Source organism: Pantherophis guttatus, chromosome 6, assembly GCF_059756535.1.
Source record: "Pantherophis guttatus breed Tessera chromosome 6, ASM5975653v1, whole genome shotgun sequence".
NCBI lineage: Eukaryota > Metazoa > Chordata > Lepidosauria > Squamata > Colubridae > Pantherophis > Pantherophis guttatus.
In genome coordinates this window covers 52264707-52287824 of record NC_142068.1, presented here as the reverse complement: position 1 = coordinate 52287824, position 23118 = coordinate 52264707, and the positions used below count along the sequence as shown (strand labels likewise).

At 34.3% G+C, this 23118-nt stretch overlaps 1 protein-coding gene across 3 annotated transcripts in view; it reads left to right on the top strand.

The window, feature by feature from the left end:
- GPAM (glycerol-3-phosphate acyltransferase, mitochondrial) overlaps window positions 1-17615 on the top strand; it is a 35635-nt gene extending 18020 nt beyond the window's left edge. For 2 of the 3 annotated variants that reach the window (XM_034440099.3, XM_034440100.3), the window contains exons 11-21: window positions 229-342; window positions 1201-1286; window positions 2838-2953; window positions 5200-5270; window positions 6610-6874; window positions 7014-7156; window positions 8657-8734; window positions 11792-11932; window positions 12850-13039; window positions 13155-13213; window positions 14588-17615. In XM_034440099.3, the coding sequence (XP_034295990.1) occupies window positions 229-342; window positions 1201-1286; window positions 2838-2953; window positions 5200-5270; window positions 6610-6874; window positions 7014-7156; window positions 8657-8734; window positions 11792-11932; window positions 12850-13039; window positions 13155-13213; window positions 14588-14704 (1380 nt within the window). In that variant the 3' untranslated portion in view covers window positions 14705-17615. The remainder of the gene's footprint in view (window positions 1-228; window positions 343-1200; window positions 1287-2837; window positions 2954-5199; window positions 5271-6609; window positions 6875-7013; window positions 7157-8656; window positions 8735-11791; window positions 11933-12849; window positions 13040-13154; window positions 13214-14587) is intronic. The other variant, XM_087872894.1, reaches the window with a different exon arrangement.
- Window positions 17616-23118: the final 5503 nt, after the last annotated feature.

Sequence of the window (23118 nt, the reverse complement as noted above, 5' to 3'; positions counted from 1 at the left end):
TACTTAATGTGTTACAAAATAAAATCATACAGAAAAGAAAATCATTCAGGGAAAAAATGTTTAAGTCCATTTAGTGAAAGCAACTCTGTAACAACTTCACACGATTTGAAAGATCAATGAATTTGATTTAGTTTTATTTTTTAATAAGAACAGAACAAACATTATTTGATGTATGCATTAATGTAATATGAATTTCACCCCTTTCTTTGTCTTTTCAATGTCTTTCAGGGAAAGCCCAAGAAGAATGAAAGCCTATGGAGTGTAGCCCGAGGAGTTTTTCGAATGTTACGAAAAAATTATGGCTGTGTTAGAGTAGATTTCGCTCAACCATTTTCTTTAAAAGTAAGTTTATATTTTATGACCAAAATTCCATTGAGAAACTGTGAAAAAGATATTTTAAACGATTCGTATTTCAGTAGAAACAAATTTCAAAGTTTTTACTTCATGCACAATGGTATTGCTCAACAAAAGAGTTTTGTAGGTGAAAACTCGTGCTAGAAAATGGAGTGCTGAATATGAGATGCCGTGGCTTCAAGGTATTAATAAAAATAAAACAATAGTAGTACTAAAAATAACTGGAGCAAATGAAGCATCACTTGAACGCCATGAACACCTTTGGCATTGACAAACTTACCGTTAGTCAATTGCAAAAGGCAGCTTTATTTGAATCACTTTACATCCTTCACGATATCATCAAACAATATCTGCCTATTCCCAGATCCTTGGGAAGGTCTCAATAAGTGAACGAAATTGCCTAATTCAGTGCAAACAACTGGCTGACTTCAACCACCACCATCAAAGACTGAGATATCAAGGTTGGAAAAAGCTAATAGAGCTTTTTCTTTTGAAGCAGTGATGCAAGAAATCCCACCTAGAAATATTTAAGAAATTCATCATTACCTTTTCAGTTTGGCTGTTATTTACTTTAAATCAGAGCTGTCAAATTTGCTGTGCGCGGGCCAGGCCCATGCCCAGTTTAGTAAAAGGAAAAAAGTTGTGATACATCACATGACGTCATCATAACACCACGAGTTTGACACCTCTTGCTTTAGATTCCAGAGGTAATTAATGCACTTCAAAATTACATGTTTTCAGTATATTATATTATTGGCTAATTGTCAGTATTTACTACTATGCTGGTCTCTGAAAATCCTTTTGCTAATCAGTAAGGTAGTTGTTACAAATGTTATGTTTTTACAGGAATATTTAGATTGTCAAAATCAAAAACCTTTGCCTGTTCCTCTTTCTTTGGAGCATACTCTATTACCAGCTGTACTGCCTTCAAGGTAAGATGGAACTGATGATTTTCTATCAATGATAGAAACAATAATCAAATATACTGTTAAATCTACAGATTAAATTATAAATGTTGAAGGAGTTCTTTTCCAAATTTCAGTTTATCATATTTAAGGATATGATAAACTGAATCATATCCCCAGACATTCTCTGAATGTCATTTGAATAAATTAGAATTCTGCTAAGATAACAAATCCATCAGAGTTTTTTGAATATTATCATACTTAATTATGCATATAATTAAGTAGTACATTTCAAAAACATGCAGTCAAATTAATTAATGCTTAGAATTCTAGCTGTACATTTATTTAGCAATTATAGCGTAAATATATTTTGAATTTTTGATGTTTTATCTGTGATTTGACTAAGTTTGAGCTAGCCTATTGAAATTTTTTTGGGGGAAACAAGTAATTGATTTTTCTGGAATTATTCATTAGCTTAAAACTTGAGGGGTTTTATGTTGGTTTTTTTTTTTTTTTTTGCATATGATAAAAAAAAAGATTTTGAAGAATTGTTATATGATAGAAAAGATGTAAAATATATCATTATTCTTCTTCAGATTAATTATTTGTTTAGGATATGAAAATCTTAAAGCATGATTTACTATTTTGCAATACAACCTGGATGCTACTATGGGGATTCGGGCAGTCTCTTTGTTAATACAGTGTGATTCCATGAAGCAAGCAGTTGTAGGAAAAATCTGTCAGACTTAGATCTATAATTTAATCAGGGAAGTGGGTTTCATGTTTTGGCAAAGGACTCTTCTGCCCCAGCTACAGACCCCAAAGAATGCAGCACACACAAACTCTATACAAAGCTTATTTTACTCAAATAACTTAGTCTTTATCAACCAAAAGCTGTTAATAAACTGTTTTAATAGTCTACCAGAATTCTAAGATAAGATAATCAAAGTCTTACTAGAGTTGGCAGAAAGCCCAGAAACAATTTTGCAGAGAATCCAGACACGAAGGAGATTGAACTAAACTTGTTCCCTACAGCTTGGTGCAAGTGGCGTTGCTCCTTAAATAGGCTAAGGGAGCCAATTAGCCCCAAGCCTTACTCTCGAGGAGACTTCCTCCTGAGGAGCCACTCCTGCCTTTTGGCAGCTCTGCGCGCCCGTGCATTGAGAAGAGGCTCCTCCTCTTCGTCCTCTTCACTTAAAGGAGCTTCTGGAGGTTCTGAAGGCCCTGGTGAATTCTTTCCTCTGGCATCACATCTTCTCCAGCCTCCTCACTGTCCGATTCGAGAGTCAGCTACACAGGCTGCTGGCGCAGCACCACATCAGCCTCCTCATTGTTGGAATCAGCTACAATCTGCACAGGCCGCTGACGGGCCACAACAAGGACAGTAATAGACTTGCCCTACAGTAATTTTCATAATCTGTTCTTATAAGACAAAAGAGCAGTTTATCTACAAGTTCAGTGGTGTCTCCCTCGCAAATATAGTTTTTAGCACAGAGAACTGCAGCACTTAAATATTTTGGGATCTTATGATAACATAATTTGTAAGTACACTATATCCATTCTCTTACTTATCTTCAGACCTAACTACATAGTGGGAGAAAGTTCAGAAACTGCCCTTCCTGATTCCAGGGATTTATCTTGTGAGCCACTGAGAAGACAATTAATAGCTAACTTGGCAGAACACATAATGTTCAGTAAGTATTCAATGTGGAGTTCATTTTGCATTTTCTCTCTCACATTCAACTTACTAAATAGCAGGAATTTCCTCTTTCTGTATCTTTTCTTGTTTTTTTGTCTTAAAATTGCATAGTTTTTAATCAGAGAGATGTTATTTTGAATAAGTCTCTTCATTACTCATTGTATTTATTGTATTTTAGAATTTTATATAAAATTAAAAATTTCCTTTCCTAGAGTGGTGTAATACCTTCTGGATTGCACCAATATAGGTAGCAAGCCATAGCTACCTATAAAAGGTTAATGTGTGAATAGCGTAATCTTACTTTTCTTCAACTATTTAATCTAATATTTCAGAGTTCAACTCACTCAAAGTCTACACTATCTAGGATTTGAATGATATAAAAGGAGCACATTGAATAGTTAAATCTTTTGGCTAACTAACTTTCCATATTTAATATGGAAAGGGTGTCATCTTCCAAGTTATGTCGGCTGGCAACACCCAGGGGGAGGGCCTTTTCTGTGGGAGCCCCTGCCTTGTGGAATGAACTGCCCCCGGAAATGCGCAAGATCTCCGACCTCCGTGTATTTCGCTGTGCCCTCAAGACCCTGCTGTTCCGCCAAGCCGGGCTATCCATTTAATGATTTTTAAATTGGGTTTTAAATTTTTGGGGTTTAAATTTCAGCCAAATTATGTAATAATTTTAATTATTTTTAACTGATGTTTGTGTTTGTGTTTTTTAATAGGCTGTACACCGCCCTGAGTCCTTCAGGAGAAGGGCGGTATAGAAATAAATTTATTTATTTATTTACTTATTTATTTATTTATTTATTTATTTATTTATTTATTTATTTATTATTTATTTATTTATTTATTTATTTATTTAATATATTCTTAAAATTGTAATACTTTAGTTCTGTTGTTTTCATGGAGCCAAACCCAAACCATTTAGCTGAGAATATTTTGGCTCTTCCCGTCTTTGAGTATTTTACCGAAGATTAAATAATTTAATTAAAGTTGATTTTTAAAATAGGACAGGATCCAATTCTTCTCCTTAGGTGTCAGATATTATTCATAAAAGGTATAGGAGGAAAAACAAGGAGAAAAACAAAACTAGGCCTCAGTTCTTAAAGTGATAATTTGCATGATAACCAGCTGGATAAACCGACTACTGTTAGGCAAAGGTTGAGGAAAACCAAAGACTGTATTGTCAGCTTGCTTCCATCCGCCCCCCCCCACCCCATTATGCCACAATTCATAAATGTGTCTTTTTATGTGACAAGACCTATTGTATATCTTTGAGAACGAAATCAAAATGAAGCCAAAATCTGTCTTGTGGTTGATTTGATCGAATGCTCGTACTTCAGTGTTGTTAAGAAGCTTCTAGCAATGACAACTTTGTCGGGTTAAAAAACTCTGGTTATTTGTTTATAGGAATTGATACATTGTCCAACTCAAACAACTCCAGGCAGTTTACAAAGTCCAGACATAAACAATCATATCAGCAACGGAACTACAGTACAGTAAATCATTTGCTATTCAAGTGATAATTGCTGGTCGCTTATAAATTTATTAGAAAATCTTTAAAATCATCACAAGTGTCCTAGTTAAATAGCACAATTTTTAACACGTAGTAAAACATAAATAAGAAATATCTAAGTGTAGTTCCTGGGATGCAGCATGGAAGCTATTATGGAGAAATACTATCTTTAGGTCTATGTCTGTTTGAGATAATGCACCCTTTTCCCTCTGACTCCTCCCTTCCCCTATTCTATCATAACCTTATTAACCTAAAACAACCATTGTATATCCCTTGAGTAAGCAGATATCTGTTAAAACACTTCAACAGTCACACTTAGATATACTTAGATATGTCTTACTCTAGAATTGGGCTTTCCATAACACTCTTCCGTCACTCTTCCGTCTCTTTAATTCTCCAGTCTTCATCCTAAAACAGTTGACAACCAAACTTTGCTGTCTGTTTTTACCTCCACTCTTCATTTCCACTCTTCATTCTTTCAGAATGCCACGTATTTTAATATTACAATGAATTAAAATATTATTTTTGGTGTACTAAAACTTAATGTTTATTTTTGATCAATAGATGGTTTTTTGTGCTGCCTTATTGAAAATGGAAAATCTTTCTGTATATAACCATAATACTTAATTCAACCGTGACTGAAATTGTATAACTGTTGCTTTCTGAGCCCTTCAACTGCAATCCAAAGTGCCAGTATAGCTTTATTCTATTTCTTTTGCTTATAGCTGCTAACAAATCATGTGCTGTGATGTCAACACACATTGTTGCCTGTTTGCTGCTCTATCGACACAGACAGGTAAGGATGCTATGCTTCTGCATTCACTGAATAGACTTGCAAAGTGCCAGCAATACTTAAAACATATTCTATGCTTTCGTTTCCCCTACTTTATCTTATTTATTTTGTTGAGTGATAGGGTGCATTCATAAGCTATGTGTAAACTGACTTTGCTTACTGTTTATTCTTATTCATAGAAATAAGAAAGGAATCTACTGTACACATATTTAAAGACATCCTTTATCCAGCTCAAGCTGTACTGCATCTTGTCTGATTCCCCCCTTCCCCCCCGCCCCCCAGAATGTACCATCACTTTCCTGGGAAAACTGCTGTTTCATTGTAGTTCATCACACCAGCGTCCCTCTGTGGGCACCATCTCTCACACAAAATCAAGAAAATATAACATCCTGTTGTCCCAATATGTTGTTTCAGGACAGGATTCTTAAATACCATGTTTCCCTGAAAATAAGACCCTGTCTTATATTTTATTGAACCCTGAAATAAGAACTTGGCCTTATTGCCACGTGCCCAAAACCCCGATTGGGCTTATTATCAGGGAATGTCTTATTTTGGGAGAAACATGATTTCAGTATTCCCTAGGATTATAAATCTCATTCCTTGGAAATTACTCTAACCAACCCTACTTAGCATTTCTTAACCTGTGATTCGAAGTTGTAATCAATATATCAATGTAATCAATATATACATACTATTGAGTCTTTCTTTGTGTTTACTAAGGCTTTTCCATTATACTAAAACTATGTTTGTTTGTTTGTTTGTTTAATGTCTACTGTATATTACTCTTTCTTCTCAAATGATTTACAAAATAAGTTATAGGGTGGGAGTGAGAGATCTTAAATAAAACTCTCATAAAAAATCAATGGCTAAAACAATACTTTTTTGTTTAATGACCCTGTAATTCCTTGCATTGGGATAGTTGGGGAGACTGAATGGAGCTGAGCATTTACAGACTGGATGCCCTTCCCAACCCCTACAAGTAGCTTGCAACAGATATTTTCTCTGTGCCCAGAGAGAGAGAAATATCTGCCACTACCTGGGGTCGAACTCACAGCTTCCTGACGTTGAGCCAAGAGCTCCATCTCTAGGCCACCATGCCACTCAGTTAAAAACAATAAATAAATATTCTAAAAACTGTGATTGTTTTAGGAAAACAAAATTAAAACAAATAAGCAATTTTAAAGGCAGTCTGACCAAGGAATATTTCCTGCCCTTTTGGCCTTAGCAAATAGGAACATCTTCAGTGGTTTCTGAAAGAAGAATGTGGGCAAACAAGAGTTTTTTTTGGAAAGGCTTGTATAATTGGAGAGCTGTCACTTATTTACTTCAAAACTTTGTCTAGGGAATTGATCTTTCTAAGCTTGTGGAAGATTTTTTTTCCATGAAGGAGGAGGTCTTGGCTCGGGACTACGACTTGGGATTTTCAGGAAATTCTGAAGATGTTGTCATGCACGCTATCCATTTGTTAGGAAACTGTATAACCATCACAAACACCAGTCGAAATAATGAGTTCTTCATCACTCCCAGCACAACTGTTCCTGCTGTCTTTGAACTCAGCTTTTATAGCAATGGGATACTGCATGTCTTCTTCAAAGAGGCTGTCATCGGTATGTTCTAAAACTGTCCTTGCTGTGATGCCTGGCATACTTTCTGCCTAATGTTGCTGTTACTATTTAAGAGGTTGAGTTTGACGGATCATGCAGTAATTTAGGAATAAATTTGAATATATCTTCCCTTTTGCTTCAGCGTGTAGTCTTCATGCTTTATTGAACAAAAGGCACAGAAATGGTATCAGTGGGATTCTCCCCAGTGTGGTTAGTCAAGAACAACTGGTCCGAAAAGCTGCCAGTCTCTGTTATTTGCTGTGTTATGAAGGAACTGTTTCATTGGTAAGTGTTTGGCTGCAGATTTGTTTGACACATATTCTGTTGCTACCACCATATCATTTGTATTATGCTACAGTACTGTGGGTGAAATGGAGATGTACTGAAGTTCTTAAAAAGAGGAAATGAAGAAGGGAAGAGAAACAATAGCTGCAAGCAGTAGCAGTTTCCCTTTACATACAGAAGTGGCAGACAAGTTCTCTCTCTCTCTCTCTCTCTCTCTCTCTCTCTCTCTCTCTCTCTCTCTCTCTCTCTCTCTCTCTCTCTCTCTCTCTCTCTCTCTCTCTCACACACACACACACACACACACACACACACACTCCAAAATGTAACCAGAAAAAGGAACATTGTTGACAAAGGCGATAAATATAGAACAATTTATTTTACAGCTTAAACCATTTTAAATGCCATTTAAATGGCACTTAAAATGAAGTTAGAAAATATTTCAAAGCATTTTTCCTCATTTTTACATACAGTTATTATATATGAAATGTACATCCTTTAAAATAAAATGCTCAAAATAATAAATAATAATCTTTAGATTTGATAATGATTCTCTTATATTCTGAATCCAGTATTATTGCTTCCTGTATTATATGGAAAAGCACCAAATGGATTTTATTTTTTTTTTAAAAGTAATGCCTTACCTGTTCAGCAAACTATGATTATTAATTCCTAAGAGAGGAAGTGTTTAATGAGTGATCTTCCAGCAGACCCTGGGCAATTTAGACAATGGTCAGTGGTGTGATTCAAGTAATTTAATAACCGGTTCTCTGCCCTAATGATTTCTTCCAACAATCAGTTTGCCAAACTGCTCAGAAAGTTAACAACCGGTTCTCCCAAAGTGGTGCAAACTGGCTGAATCCCACCACTGCCAATGGTCTACTAAGTTAAAAAGTAATCCATTCTGCATTAGAATTTTTAGCCACGTTGGAATTAGAAGTGTCAAGCATTAAAGCTGATAGTATAAGACAAGGCAGACTGGAACAAGCTGTGTAAAACAATATACAGCACTAATTGATATAATATATAATGACACATATTGAAATATGTATGACTAATAATTTTTCAAACTTCTAGAATAGCTTTTTGGATGAAACTTTGAGAAAGGAATTCTCAAATATGGGAGAAAGGGAGGTTGTTTCTAGATCTGTAATTGTTTATTTTCCTGCTTTTAGTTTTCAGTTATGGTGGAATTAAAATAAATGTATTACCTGTGTTTTCTCTGAAATAAGAAAATACAGAAAAATTTACAAGCACTCTTTCACATACATCTGCAGATATGATCTACACATTTACTTTACTACCTGTTTCAGACAAATAACAACTATTGACTTGAAGTAGCTGCAGAGAAAATTAACAATTCCTTTTCTTGAAATAACCTTTTTTAAAATAAGGAATTGTTATTCATTTTATGCAAGAGTATTCAAAAGCAGCAACTAATAGAGAGAAATAGCACATTGAAAGAGAATAGTCATGACTGATCTTATTTGTTTTCCTATTCAGCCCTGTCAGCTGTTATGTCAAGTGTGCCATGAAGCAATTGAACAGTTTATACAATATGGAGTTCTTTTAGTAGCAGAGGTAAGATTTTGATGATTTTTTTTATGTGTCTAGATAATTATATAAATATTTGATAACTCTTTATACTCATTTCACTGCAGAAACTCTTTTGAGAATTCTTCTTTAGACCAAAATAAGTTTTGATATTTAGTTTTGTATATATAATTTTATTGTAATCAATAAAATCAGTGCTAACAAAGTAATATAAAGGAATAAAAAGAAGAACTAAAAAGACCAAAAAATGCAAGGGAATAAAGTTGAAGAAAAATGAAAAAGAAAATATAAAGGGCTTCTGATATTCTTCAGATTGGTTATAAATATAAAAAAATAGATGGGATGGGATGGGATGGGATAAGAAAAGAAAAGAAAAGAAAAGAAAAAAGAAGAAAAGAAAGAAGAGAAGAGAAGAGAAAAAAGAAAAGAAAAAAGAAAAGAAGTTCTGGTTTCAATTGAATATTGATTTTTAATCAATATTCTTCTGTATCAAAGTATGTATTCAGATCCAAACTTTTAAAGCTTTTTTACATGTCTACTAAACATGATAAAATATCCCTTCATGTTATTCACATTTCTAACATACATGTGAAGTGCCTTTATACATTCTAGATATTTTTTCTACCATTATATAGCAATAATACATTATTTTATAAAAATTCTCTTTGCAATCATAACACAATGCTAACCGCATATTTCCCCAATGATCCATAATCAAATCTCTAACCTAATTTCTTAGGCCACTTTATTATACATTCTTTAACCCGTTCTTCCTCAGTTTCAAATTTCAAAAAAGATTGTATATTTTAGCAATTACCCTGTTTTCCCCAAAATAAGACATTCCCTGATAATAAGCCCAATCGGGCTTTTGAGCGCATGGCAATACGGGTTCAAAAGGGGCCTGGTGGCTCAGCCGACTGATAGCATTGTGATTAATATGAGCTATCTGCAATTACTATATGTTCGAATCTCACCAGGCTCAAGGTTGACTCAGCCTTCCATCCTTTCTAAGGTAGGTGAAATGAGGACCCAGATTGTGGGGGCAATAAGATGACTTTGTATAAATATACAAAAAGTATGAAGGCTATTGCTTAACGCATTGTAAGCCGTCCTGAGTTTCCGGAGAAAGGCGGCATATATATATATATATGTGTATATATTCAATGCACAATTATATTTCCCTTTTTGAATCTTACAAAGTTTTGTCCATTCACAATTATTTGTGCTTTCTGAGAAGTTTAAATTGACATAAGCCATTTAATAAAATAATCTTGAATGTCCCATATGTTCTAGAAGTCTAAACAAAAAAACAAAACAAAAAATACAGTTCAAATTGTCAAGGCCTTCTCTGCACCTAAAATAAAAAGAATTTTTAGTAGATAGAATGTTCAGCATTCTACTATTTTAGTAGATGTACTGCTCATTAATTAATATTTATTAATAGATACATAAATATCATATATCTGCAATGAATTAAAAATTTAGTTAGCTATTAAATCTGTCACTTTTTTTCCAACATGCTTCTGTGACTCAGTTCTTTTAAACTCAGGAGTTGAAATCAGATGTTTGCTTTTTCATTGATTATTGGTTGAATTGTTGCATTGCATATTTTTATTTGTTCATTAACTTCATCATGCATAATGAAAAAAGTTAATTAACTTCATTATTACTACCGGTATTAATCATTTAGATTAAAGCAGTCAAATTTTCTAGAAATTAGTTTAAGGACACTCCTTATTCTAATAGAAGAAAAACTAGACATAAATTACTTTTGCATGAAGGAGAATTTGTTAAACATAAAAGTTAAACTTTAAAGATTTTCTTTCCCTTCCTGTGGCATCAACTACAGTTACTTAGCAAGACAACTTTATGAATGACATAATTTTTGGTGGCAGTGTTAGATTCTGTTGAAAGACCTCTTCCTCTACAAATGCTTGGTCAGTAAGCAAGCGTTGAAACAGGAGGAAGATTATTTTTGTTTTCACAGCGTATATCCTGATGATTGCCTGATGAACCTTCTCAGCATCTTCTAAGGTTCATACTTTTATTCAGCCCAGAACATTATCTACCAATATTCCTAGTTTAGATGAAATTTGGAACTGAAATTTGTTTTGTATCTTGCTGATTTTTTAAAAACCTATTCTTAAAGAGATCTCAGTAACTTCCACATAGGTACCATTTTCTTTTTTTTTCAAGCTGTATTTAATTATATTTTCAAAATGAAGAAATATTATATATTAGATTAAGTATGTGTATGCATGCATATATGTTTCTTTCTGTGTACAGATAGATTAATCTATGACCTAATAAGTCAACTAACAGTACAATAATAAAAATGTAGTAGTTAGTCAGCACGTCAGCACACTGGAAGCAACTAAACTAATTTTGGGAAAGGATAAAAAGCTTAGCCAAAAAACAATTAACCTGGGTAAATCCATAACAAGTTAAAAGAACAGCTTATATGAACTCCGTGTTCCTTATTCCAAGTATTAATTATATAGGCTCAAATTTAAATCATTCCTGTGAGTGCAGTGCAGAATGCTTCAGAAGATGAAACTAACAAACTAAGAAACTCAAACACTAATGTTTATATTTGTGCAAATTGCTGTAGAGGAAATTATTTAAAACTCTGGAATTTTGAAAAGTCTGAAAACGCTTCAGGCATTTTTATATCCTAACACATGAAATATACTAACTAGGAGAATGTTTCTACAGTAATAAAGTTGAATTGGTTCCATTTCTATTAAATTCAGTGGCAGGGACTTTCTGCAAACTTGATGTTTCCAATGATAGGTAACACTTAGATTTTAATTTTAAGGGAAGTGTCCTTAGCAACCAGCTTTATTTTCAGTGTAAACCATAATAGTGACAATAATGCAAGACAATCTTTGTCTTTAATTGTGTAATGTTAATCTAGCATCTTTGATTTGAGACACATTTCTTTGGAAATGAATAGTTGGATCTTCCTATGCTAACACCTGAAATGACTACAGAAAAACTTTGGTGGTTGCCCTAGAATCAAAAGCAGTATTCACAATGAAAAAAAAAACCATGATTCTTACAATTCTATTTTTCTATTCTAAGCAGGAAGAACAGGAAGATATTAGTTCTAGCCTTACAGAGCAAAAGTGGGAAAAGAGTATTCCAGAGCCATTGTCTTGGAGAAGTGATGAGGAGGATGAAGACAGTGACTTTGGTGAAGAACAACGGGATTGCTTCTTGAAGGTACTAAGTAGATTTGTAAGACCAATTCCTCTGTGTGTGTGTGTGTGTGTGTGTGTGTGTGTAATTTTTACATAACATAAAATGGATTAAAAGAAAAAAAGGAATAAAAAAGTGCAAGAAATGAAAAATACAAATAAAAAAATACAAATATACAAATTTATATTTTCATCGTGTCATACATAATTTTATACAATTTTTCTCTTAAATTATGACACACTATAAATAATACTAGTTATCACATTCTGTTATTGTGTTTATTTCAACTTATAGGAGCAACTCTTAAGGGTTTCACACTCACAGCTGTTCAGAAGTTTTCAATTTGAAAACATAGCTATCAGACTGACTTTGAGTTTTTTTATTGGAAAACAAAGAATATTTCTGGAACAAATAATTTTGGTTCTTGTTTAAAACAACTGAGATTATTTCTAAGAAATAAGCCCATATTTCTTTTCAGCAGATTTTGAGATATTGTGATTGCCATGTGTTGCTGAATTACAACTTTTAGCAATGCTACAATTATTCTAACCATAGCTGGGTGAACAATTAAAAAACAACAACAACCCCACACACAGTAAGCAGTATTGGAGTTTTAATTGATTTTCTCCTTTCTTTAAAAAAATTGCTTGATTAGATGCTAGCACAGCACAAGCAAAAACTAAGACATAAAAATAAACAAGGATGTCACAGAGCAAACTATATTTTCTATTTATATCTTGTGCTAAATCAGTTACATCAATAAGCCAACAGCAAATTCTAATTTTAAACAATAGTTTACCACCTAAGACCAGCCATAATTTATTCCCTGTCCTGTCCTCCTGCAATCTGATAATGTCTGGATTTTAGTGTGTGGATTTAGCATTATTGTTGCAATATCCTCTTAGTGATTGTTGTTTTTATTATACTGCTTGTCTTACTAGATGAGCCAGTCACAGGAACACCAGCAATATATCTCCTTCCTGCAGAAGCTGCTAGGGCCATTACTGGAGGCATATAGTTCAGCCGCCATCTTCATCCATAATTTCAGTGGACCTGTCAGGGAAACAGAATGTCTTCAAAAATTACACAAATACTTAATATCAAGAACAGAAAAGAATGTTGCAGTATACGGTATGTCAAATAGTTATTTCTAGAGAAGTATTGGATTTATGATTTAATTATATTGTTTTAGATTGGCTTTTTAAATCTATAAATTAACAATATAATATTACTGTTATATTCACAGCTGAGAGTGCCACCTATTGTCTTGCAAAAAATGCAATTAAAGTGTTTAAAGACATGGGGGTAAGTCTAGATACTTATTGCTTCATGATAATTATAGCAAACCTAAATATTAGTCCTTAGCATGTAATATAATATATGTGATCAACTTTACATATTTGTTATTTTGTGTGTGTGTGTGTATATATAGTTTATATAGTTTTATCAAGAATAAAATGCAAAATGCAAAAACAAAAAAACACACGTCCAATATTTGTTGCTTAGTTTTCTAATGTCTTCATTTTTAATCTGAGATTACAGTATAAAACAGGGGTGTCAAACTCACAGCCCGTGGGCCGGATGCATCACATGCTGGCCACTCCCACCCCGGGTTAGTCAAGGGGAAAAAGTCGCGATATGTCATGTGATAACAAGGTTACGCTGTGAGTTTGACACCCCTGGTATAAAATGATCAAAATATCAAAGGGTAGCAATCTTTTCAGGTAGTATGAATTCCCCTAAAATAAACCACCCCTAATTTTGGCATTTTATGAGAAATTGGAAATTTTCGTGAGCTCTTGCATGATCTTGCATAGGAGCGCCTACTGTCTAGAGAGCTCATGCAGGAAACTTAACATCTCATTAAATGTGATGATCTTGTAACACTTTGTCCATTTTATTTTTTAAAATTAATTTTGAAGCCATGTAGACATATGTTACTGAGCATCATGTTCCAACCTCTGGACTCTGGCAATTCAAGAAATTAACCCAAATCATCTAAATTAGACTATGTCAAATTATTACTGTGTCTCTGAATATGTTTGTTAGATTAAGTGGCCATGTATTTGGAAAATATTCAGCAATTAACAGGATAAAAAAATGTTTTTTTAAATGATAAAATGTATAGCCAAATGTAACATACATTGATAACTGTGTTAAAATAAGGATTTGTTTATCCAGTATTGTCTCAGATTACAACTTCTTTTGCTATTTCAATCATGAAGAACAGGATCCAATCTGAGTCTGTCACTGGGACCAAAGGTTTATTCTTCCAAGCTTTTGGGCTTGTGCTGGAGCTCAGCATCAGGGAACTTCTCTCTCTCCAGAATGTTATACTCATATGACCTATTCTGGAGAGACAGAAGTTCCCCGGTGATGGGCTCCAGCATGACTCAAAAGCTTGGAAGGATAAACCTTTGGTCCCAGTGACAGACTCAGATTGGATCCCGCAACATTATCCTGGTACATATATCTTTCCCCTCATTTGCAAGGCCAAGAGCAGATCACACTTATCTGATTTACTTTGACAAGAACTGATATTTTGGCACTAAAACTGAACAAAGTTTTCCAAAATCATGGTTTGTCTATGTTACCTATATAGAATCAATGCATATTATGATTGTTAACAAATATGCAATGTGCCTAGAAGTTATTATGGACAATCTGCTTTTCTTGCAGGTATTTAAGGAGACAAAACAGAAGAGAGAGAACATTTTGGAACTAAGCAGTACTTTTCTACCTCATTGTAATCGGCAAAAACTATTGGAATTTATTCTGAGTTTTGTTGTACTTTAGACTCTCTCTCAACTTCTAGTAGACTTGGACAATGCGATGCAAAGCTTCAGGGTTTGGTTCTGCTTCCATAGTATCAGTAGTGCCATTTTTGGCAAGGCCTTATCTGACCCAAGCCATAAAAAGACAAGTGCCTTCTTACATATGCACATATGGAACTACAATATTTAGAATTCAACTATATTGCTATCATCCAACATATTCAGTAAATGTTTGCACAAACTCCTGAGTTTTTCCATAAATCTGTATCAAGTATTACGGTTTCTATATTGCAAGTTCTACACATACTTCAAAACTAACGACTGACAAATGCACCTATCTGCCAGATTTGAACTGCATAAAATAATTTGGATTACTGTGTGAACTTTGCAAAAGCTCTGTCAGCATAACTACTTCATTGTATTCAATACTGTAAATGAATGGTTTTTAGAAAAAAAATTGAATGGGAGGGGTTCGGAAAGGGCATATAATATTTTATTCTACTAATAGTATGGTAACATAGTAAACAAAAATAGCAAAGTAGTCACCAGGATCTCATTAAAATTAGTTGAACAGCAAACAGCCTGCACAAAGTATGATCCAAGCAGCAAAATATGAGTATAAAAATGTATCAATCTCTTTAACATATAAGAATTCAAAATTCATTAAATTGGTGCACTAAAGAAATAGATGACACAAATTTGTCCCCCAAAGTTCTAAAAGCTTTTCCTGATGAGCATTTAAATTTTAGTACTCATGTTTTCCTTGCAAAGCACTTGGAACTCAGAAGTGACTCTGGCTTAAGCTATCCCTGTGGTGCTTTTCCAAAAGGCAGCTGACTTCTGAAGAACTGAAGAAGTTTCTTGAATGAGGAGCAAATGTTTTCAAGGAAAAACCAAGAAAGTCCAGTTGCCTTTTGGAAAAGAGCCTTTGGGGCAACCATGACCTGGATGATTGAGAATCTCCATAGACATCTGGCTTAAGCTCTGTAAATTGATGAAATAACCTAATAAATACATTATCTCATTCTAGTCTTGATTGATTTTGGATGGAAAATGCTTTGCTATCATAAAGTTTTACAAGCCATACTGCTGAAACAAGTGATTTGAACTCTGAGGTTATGATGAGAACATAAATTGCAAGCAACTTATTCTTGGTAATCTTATAGAAGGCAATAACTTCCAAACTGGATTACAAAATGAGCTCTACGGGCTCATACACGGTATATCAGGAAAAGCAATAATAAGGCATTTGTTTTTAAGAGAGAGAACTTGTTGCCTTATCCCTTGAAGAAACTTTGCTACTGCAGTGTTAATAGTATTTCTCAACTTCATTTTTTTTCATTTATTATCTGGACTTGAGAAATAGTTTGATTATGAAAATCCATGTTTGCTTCTTTTTTTATAAAAAAAATACATGCCTGAATATTACTAGCATTCCACTGTCATTTGGATACAGAGCTTCTGGACAGTTTTAATTTAGGGCTTCCACTCAATGCTCAGTTTTTTCGACATTTGTGAAGCTTGGATTTTCTACAAATGTATATATGAATTAAAACATTATACGTAATGTTTTTCAGTATTATCCTGCAGTTCTGAATGACGGGAACAACTATGCACATTTGTCACCATAAAACAGGTGCTTTAAAACATATTAAGATAAATATTTGAACCAAAGTTGCATCTGATCAATAAACCGCAATAGTCAGGAAACCTGACTTAATTTGTTGTTTTTATGGCAGGATAGCAGCTGAAATGAAATTCACATGTTCTATAGCTGTATGGGGCAATTATTTTCCATTGTTGCTTGTTTGAACTGTTCATTAAACCAGAATGTATTCTGAATAGTAATTTCTAAGTACTGATGATGGCTTCCAATTAAGGTCGGATAATAGGTGCTTGTAAATAAATAACTTCCTGTAGTTTCACTGTAGTTCAGTAAACATCCATTGTATTAATAGAATTAAGGTTGTGTATTAATAAAATAGAGCCAAGCAATATAAATGATATTTTGCTCATTTTAATTAAAATGTGTCTAATTTAAAGAAATGAGAGGTTAGGAATTAGTTTGGACAACAGAAAATAATTGCTAGTTGTCATTTCATCAGAGTAACTTATTAACATTATTAAAATGTTCTTTAGCGGGTAGTGTTCATTTGAATTGAAGAGATATGCAATGTATTGTAACTACTGAATATGAAAATACTGTTTAAGTGTCATTAAAAAGAGATTTTGCATGTGCAGAAAAGTCAAACTGGGAATGTTGTTCATGGGCAGAGATCTGTGGCATGGATGTAGCATGCACTTAGCAATGCATCTAGCTTGGCTTTTCCATGAAGGTAAAGTATATGGCTCTTTGCTGGAAAGCTGCTAAATAGAATGCTGCTTTTTGTAGGTTATTATTTTCAAACCTCATGTTCTTCTTCTAAGACAGAATCTGCATTTTTCAATCCTAAAAAAAATGTATGGCTCCTAATTCTGGTTCCAAAACATCCAAAATAGATCTGAAATGCATTATGTTGACAACTTACTGAAAATAATATGGTAATCTGAAGGACAACATTCTATGAATATTTGTTTGTTGTGTAGAATGAATAAAGTTACTTTTCAGGTCTCCAATGAAGTTCTAAGATTACACAATTGTTAACAACACTAATATATTCTTAAGTAAACATAATTTACCCAATTGTCTCCCTGTATATACACACATATATATATATTTAAAAAAAATAACGTTGACATAATATTTTCATAAATAAAGGGTTGGGGTAGAATTGCAAAACAACAACTGTAGGTGGTCTTTATTTCTACTTGTGAAACCTGATAAAGTCTCAAAAAAATTTTTAATATTACTTTTTCCCTTTAACATTCCTTTTGTCTCTTATGTAAGAAGCACAGCTGCACAGTTATTGTATTTTAATAAATAATTGAAACTGTTTTGGTGTAATGTGACTAAGTCTTTAGAGAGCAGAAAAAATGTGAGTGCTTCCTACCAGTTCCTGATGTTTTCTGTGTCTTGTCTAAATTTGAGACAGCTGATGATAATCTGTTGGAGAAATTGTTCTGCAGGCACAAAAAAATACCATTCACTAAATAGTTAATCACAATTCACTCTTTTACAGTAGGAAAGCATTGGTCTACCTAAAGACACTATGCTTTCTACAACACTGCTCAGTGATAGTTGATATTCAAGTTCAGGTAGTTCTCTACTTACAACAGTTCACTTAGTGACCAAAGTTACAACAGCACTAAAAAAAGTGACCTATGACCGTTTTTCACACTTATGATGGTTGCAGTGTCCAGAGGTCGGATGATCCACTTTTCGGTCCTTCTGACAAGCAAAGTCAATGAATTCAGATTCATTTAACAATTGTGTTACTAACTTAACAACTGTGGCAAGAAAGGTTGTAAAATGGGGCAAAACTCACTTAACAAATGTCTCGGCAACAGAAATTTGGGGCTTAATTGTGGTTGTAAATCGAGGATTACTTGTATATAAGCCCTAAATAACTAAGAATTTAGGGCAGATTAAGGTCATTGCTGACAATATGACTTAATAGCAGATCCTGTTTGAATTGTTTTCCATCTGTCTAGGAGTAGAGCTTCACTGACCAATTAGCACTAAATTGTCTATCTTAAGCCAATGAATTAGTTTAGATGGTAGTTCATGAATTAGTCTGTCTGGTAATCGAATAATAATGAATTAGTCTAAGTCACACCAAAAGTATAAGAAACTTAAAGTTTAGTGAAACATGACACACCTTTTCAGTGTAGGTATAGAAAGAAGGCCAGTTAGAAAAGAACTTTGGCCTTCAGTTTGGTCAGCATGTTGAAAATAGACTTAATGGCTATGTATTTCTGGGAAAGAAACGTTGGCCCACCATTCTTCCTGGAGGTTTTCAAACAAGGTAGATAGTCACTTCTATGGGGTATTTAATGGAATCTGAATTTTGAGCAAGACGAATGAGATGATTACAAGGTTTCCTCTGACTTATATTAAGGAGATTGATACTGTCAGTCCAGTGATTCTAACATGGAAAAGCAAAAAAATAATAATACTCCTATTTTAAAGGTAAGTTCTTATTTAGAGTGAAATTAATGCCCAGATTGAGCTTTATATTATGTAATTGCTTTTGCAAAATGTTTGAAGATGCATCCAAGATTTGGAATGCCGTACAAAAATTGTAAGTAGCTTGCTGTGGAAAAATTCCTTGTGTCTTTTCACCAGGCTATTTTTAGATGATTCTTATATTACATTTGTGTGTATCATGTTCACATATAAGCCATGAGAAAATATTTGACAGAAAGACTGCTTAGTTAAATCTTCTGTCCTGAAATGCCCTGTGATTAAGCATAAACCATAATTTTCTTCTTTCTGTTCCAACAGGAAAAGTGATTGTTCATCAATAACGGAGTTGGCTACATCCGTCAAGTTATATTATAATTAATTGGAAAAGAGAGACTTAAGCAGTAATGAAACACTGTTACTGACTGTGTGTGTCAAGCTTAATTTTTATTGATAGTAGATGTACCACTAGGTTCCTTTCTATGTAAATGTGTAGCATTTTGCAAAGTCATTGGAAGTCAAGTTTAAAAAATTCTTCATTGTGAAATGCAATTTGTCTCACAACACCATTCTATTAACCAGGATTATGTTCAGTTTCTCATTGAACGAAATATGGTAGTAATAGCATTATCATACTGGAACTTTTATTCTGGGAAGCCTCAAAAATTGCACAACATTGAAAATGTTGAATATATGATTATATGCAGGCTACATTAGGCTGGGTGAGGTATGTTTTATACTGACCATCCAGTAAAGTTCCATGAAGAGTTTGTAAAAGTAACACAAAAGTACTACAAAATAATAAAAAAAATAAATAGAGCTGATAACATTTTTTTTTAAGTTGTGGTAGAAATTGATAGACTCATTACTGGCCTGCCAAATGTAAAGGTCTTTCTTATCTGAATATATGTTGTCAAGCTGGACATATAAAGGACCACCATAGAGTGGTAGCTTCAGAGAAAAGCTCTCAAGATGATAATCATTGGAACACATGGGAATTGTCTGCCTTCAAATCAGTCTAAAAAATGGTTGCCAGCCTGGAGTTGAAGATTCAAAGATGCTATTTCCAATGAAAAAAATCATTGCTCATTATTCTAAATAGACTGCTTAGATTGCCTTCAGAGATACTCTATAAATGCTATTAGACTGTCTATATCCATGGAAGGTTATATTTGTCCTTTAAAGTTATTTAAACCACTGAGAACACATGAGGGATATATGCAAAATGCTGAATATATGGTCATGCCTGCAAACATGCAACTTTATTCACTCTAATTTAAACAAAGGTTAAGCTGAGCATTTCTTACCTTCTCATGCTTTCTCTTGAAGTATGAGCCAGAGTGGAAATCATGTTCATCGATTAGACTTTCAGGTTGTAAGTGGTCTCAAAGTGTAAGGAGGCTTTTCCAATGGAAACATTCACATCACACTCGTTTCGGAAATGCCAAAGCACTTCTGAGTTGAAAGGATTAGTTGGTGACATCACTTGCCCAGGTGATGTCCAGTTGGAGGCTCCTTTTATATTCCAAACAGGAGCTGGAGTGAATGACAGCAGCTCACCCCATCCCATGGCAACATTTGGGTCTCGAACACTGGTTTGCTGCTTGTCAATCCAGTGTCCTAACCACGCAAGCCACCATGCTCCTTAATGGAAACACTGAGGCCCTTTGAAAGAATGTGATGCGAACATATACAGTCTTCAATGCCTATTTCAGTTTTGAATTACAGATCCAAAGCTACATGTGCCTCCCAAGTTATGGAATTGGCCTTTACAAAATTATCACTTATTTCCATTTTGATAGAACAGGAAATTATAAACCTACAATTTATGGATTTGGGGCTCATTGACTCAGGGAGAATTGCTATCTTTGATCTTGGATGGGGTGGCACTACCCCAAACAGACCTTGTGTGTAATCTGGGGGTTCTCCTGGACTCATGAATTCTGGTCGAAGAGCAGGTGACAATTGCAGCCAGGAGGGCCTTCGTGCAACTGCAAGTTGTGCGCCAGTTACGCCCTTTCCTGGATCAGCAATCCCTGCTCACAGTCATTCATGCCTTAGTCACTTCCCGTCTTGACTATTGCAATGCGCTGTACATGGTGCTGCCCTTGAAGAGCATCCGGAAGCTCCAGTTGGTGCAAAATGCAGTGGCCTGCAGGTTATCTGAGGGACCGTCTCTTGCCAGTCACATCTATCTGACCCATTACAGCGGGGAGGCAGGGAATGCTGCAGGTCCCATCCCCGAGGGAGATATACCTGGCTGGACCCAAAAGAAGGGCCTTTTCCGTGGTGGCTCCCTCTCTCTGGAACATCATTGCCCCAGAGATTAGAATGGCCCCCACACTAATTCTCTTCTGGAAGGCGCTGAAGTCCTGGTTCTGCCAGTGGGCCTGGGGAACCCAGAGTGGGATGGAGGGATGGAGCCCATTAAACGGCTCGTGGGATCGGCTGTCACTGGGATGGGAGGTGGGATGAGGAGGTGTTTCTTTTTACTTTAATTTTATTACATTAATTTGATTTTTATGAGTTTTACTGTTTTTTAAATGTGGTTTTTTATATTCTGTAAGCTGCCTTGAGTCGTCATGGGCGAATGTTCCGCCAGGCCGGGCTATCAACATAATAATTTTAAATTGGGGTTTTTTAAATTTCTGCGGTTTTAAATTGAGCCAAATTTATTTAATCATTTTAAATTTTTAATCGTTGTTTTGTCTTGTGTTTTTAAATAGGCTGTACACCGCCCTGAGTCCTTCGGGAGAAGAGGGGTATAGAAATAAAATTATTATTATTATTATTATTATTATTATTATTATTATTATTGTTGTTGTTGTTGTTGTTGTTGTTATTATTATTATTATTATTATTATTATTATTATTATTATTATTATGCAGCAATATAAATTTAATAAGTAAATAAGTAAATACATTTCATTAGGTAAAAATTTGGCCAGATGTTCATACCAATATTTTTCCTAGTATTCTGAACCATGCTTTATTAAAATTCCAAAATTGCAGAGAAATTATGAAAGCACATTTCCCTGAAAGCTCTTACATTTTTTTGCTCTTTATATTGATACGTTAGAAACAGGTAAACAAAAACAGTAAGCAGAAACTTACTCTAGCATTGAAGACAAACTTTTAAGGGACATATAATAAGTAGTTATAATCCTGGCAAGAATTAAAATGGGATATAAAACCAATAAATCAACATTCATTGTTGATCCAGCAACTAAACACTGTAAGTGACATTGCTAGCCAGTTGCCAGCTATGAAAGGCAAGTATGAGAATATCATTGCCTAATTGGAAGTAGTCCCAAACTACTTGGTAAGGAAATGCTTCGACTTCCAATAGAGTTCCCACACTGCCTATTTAAGGATTGAGGTAGAACTTCCTTCCATTGCTGTTGGACTACATAAGAAACTAGAAAGCTTTCAAGTTTCCCATCTTGCCGAGCTTTGTTTTCTCCGTCACACAGATGGAAATCAATGATTAACATTTGTCACCTATTTTCCAAATGTATTCCCTACCACTTTTGGAAGAACTTATATTTTGGAATACAGAAAATACTAGAAATTGCTTTTTGAAGGGATGCAATAAAGAGGGTATTATAGTACAATCATCCTTTTTTTAAAAAAAAAAAAAATTGGTATTATAATGGCCAACATCCATTTTTCTTGAAAACATCAGTGGGGAGAGATACAAAGGTTAGAAGGGAGTAGGTTAGAATCTTGTAATATAAGCTTTAGGCAGTTAAAGCCAACGTGGGTGAAAGGAACTTGAAATACAAGTGATTTAAACAAATGGAAGTGTTTAAAGGTGTATCCCATCTCTATAACCTATGTATAGGGTTATCTTTCTATAACAGGAGATATGCCATTTACTCTATGAATCACCATCAACCTTTTGTAAAACATGTAGAAAGACAATGTCTGACATTTTTCAAAGTCACAGGAGAAGATTATAACTCAATATCTCTCATTAAGCTTAGTGGCTGATTTAAAAATTGGAACTATTATCCTTTCCTCCTGGAACATGCACTCTATTATTAGATGAAAGCAGACAAGGAGTTGGATTGACAACACTGGTGTAGAGAAGATACAAGATTTTTGTTAGAATACCATCACATTAATTTCTTATATGCCGGACAAAAGTCCTCTAGGCTGTTATTGAGGCAGCAATAGCTCTTTATTTATTTATTTTAAATTATTTATTTAGAACAGTCCAAAAGAGTGAGTCCACAGCAGACTTGCTGGAGAAAAACAGTCTCAGAGGAGCTATGAGCAGCTTTGACCACAATACATGCATTTCAAGCAGCCTTCTCCAATCTGGAGGGGCTAAAGAATTATGGAAGTTGAAATCTAATGGATCCGAAAGG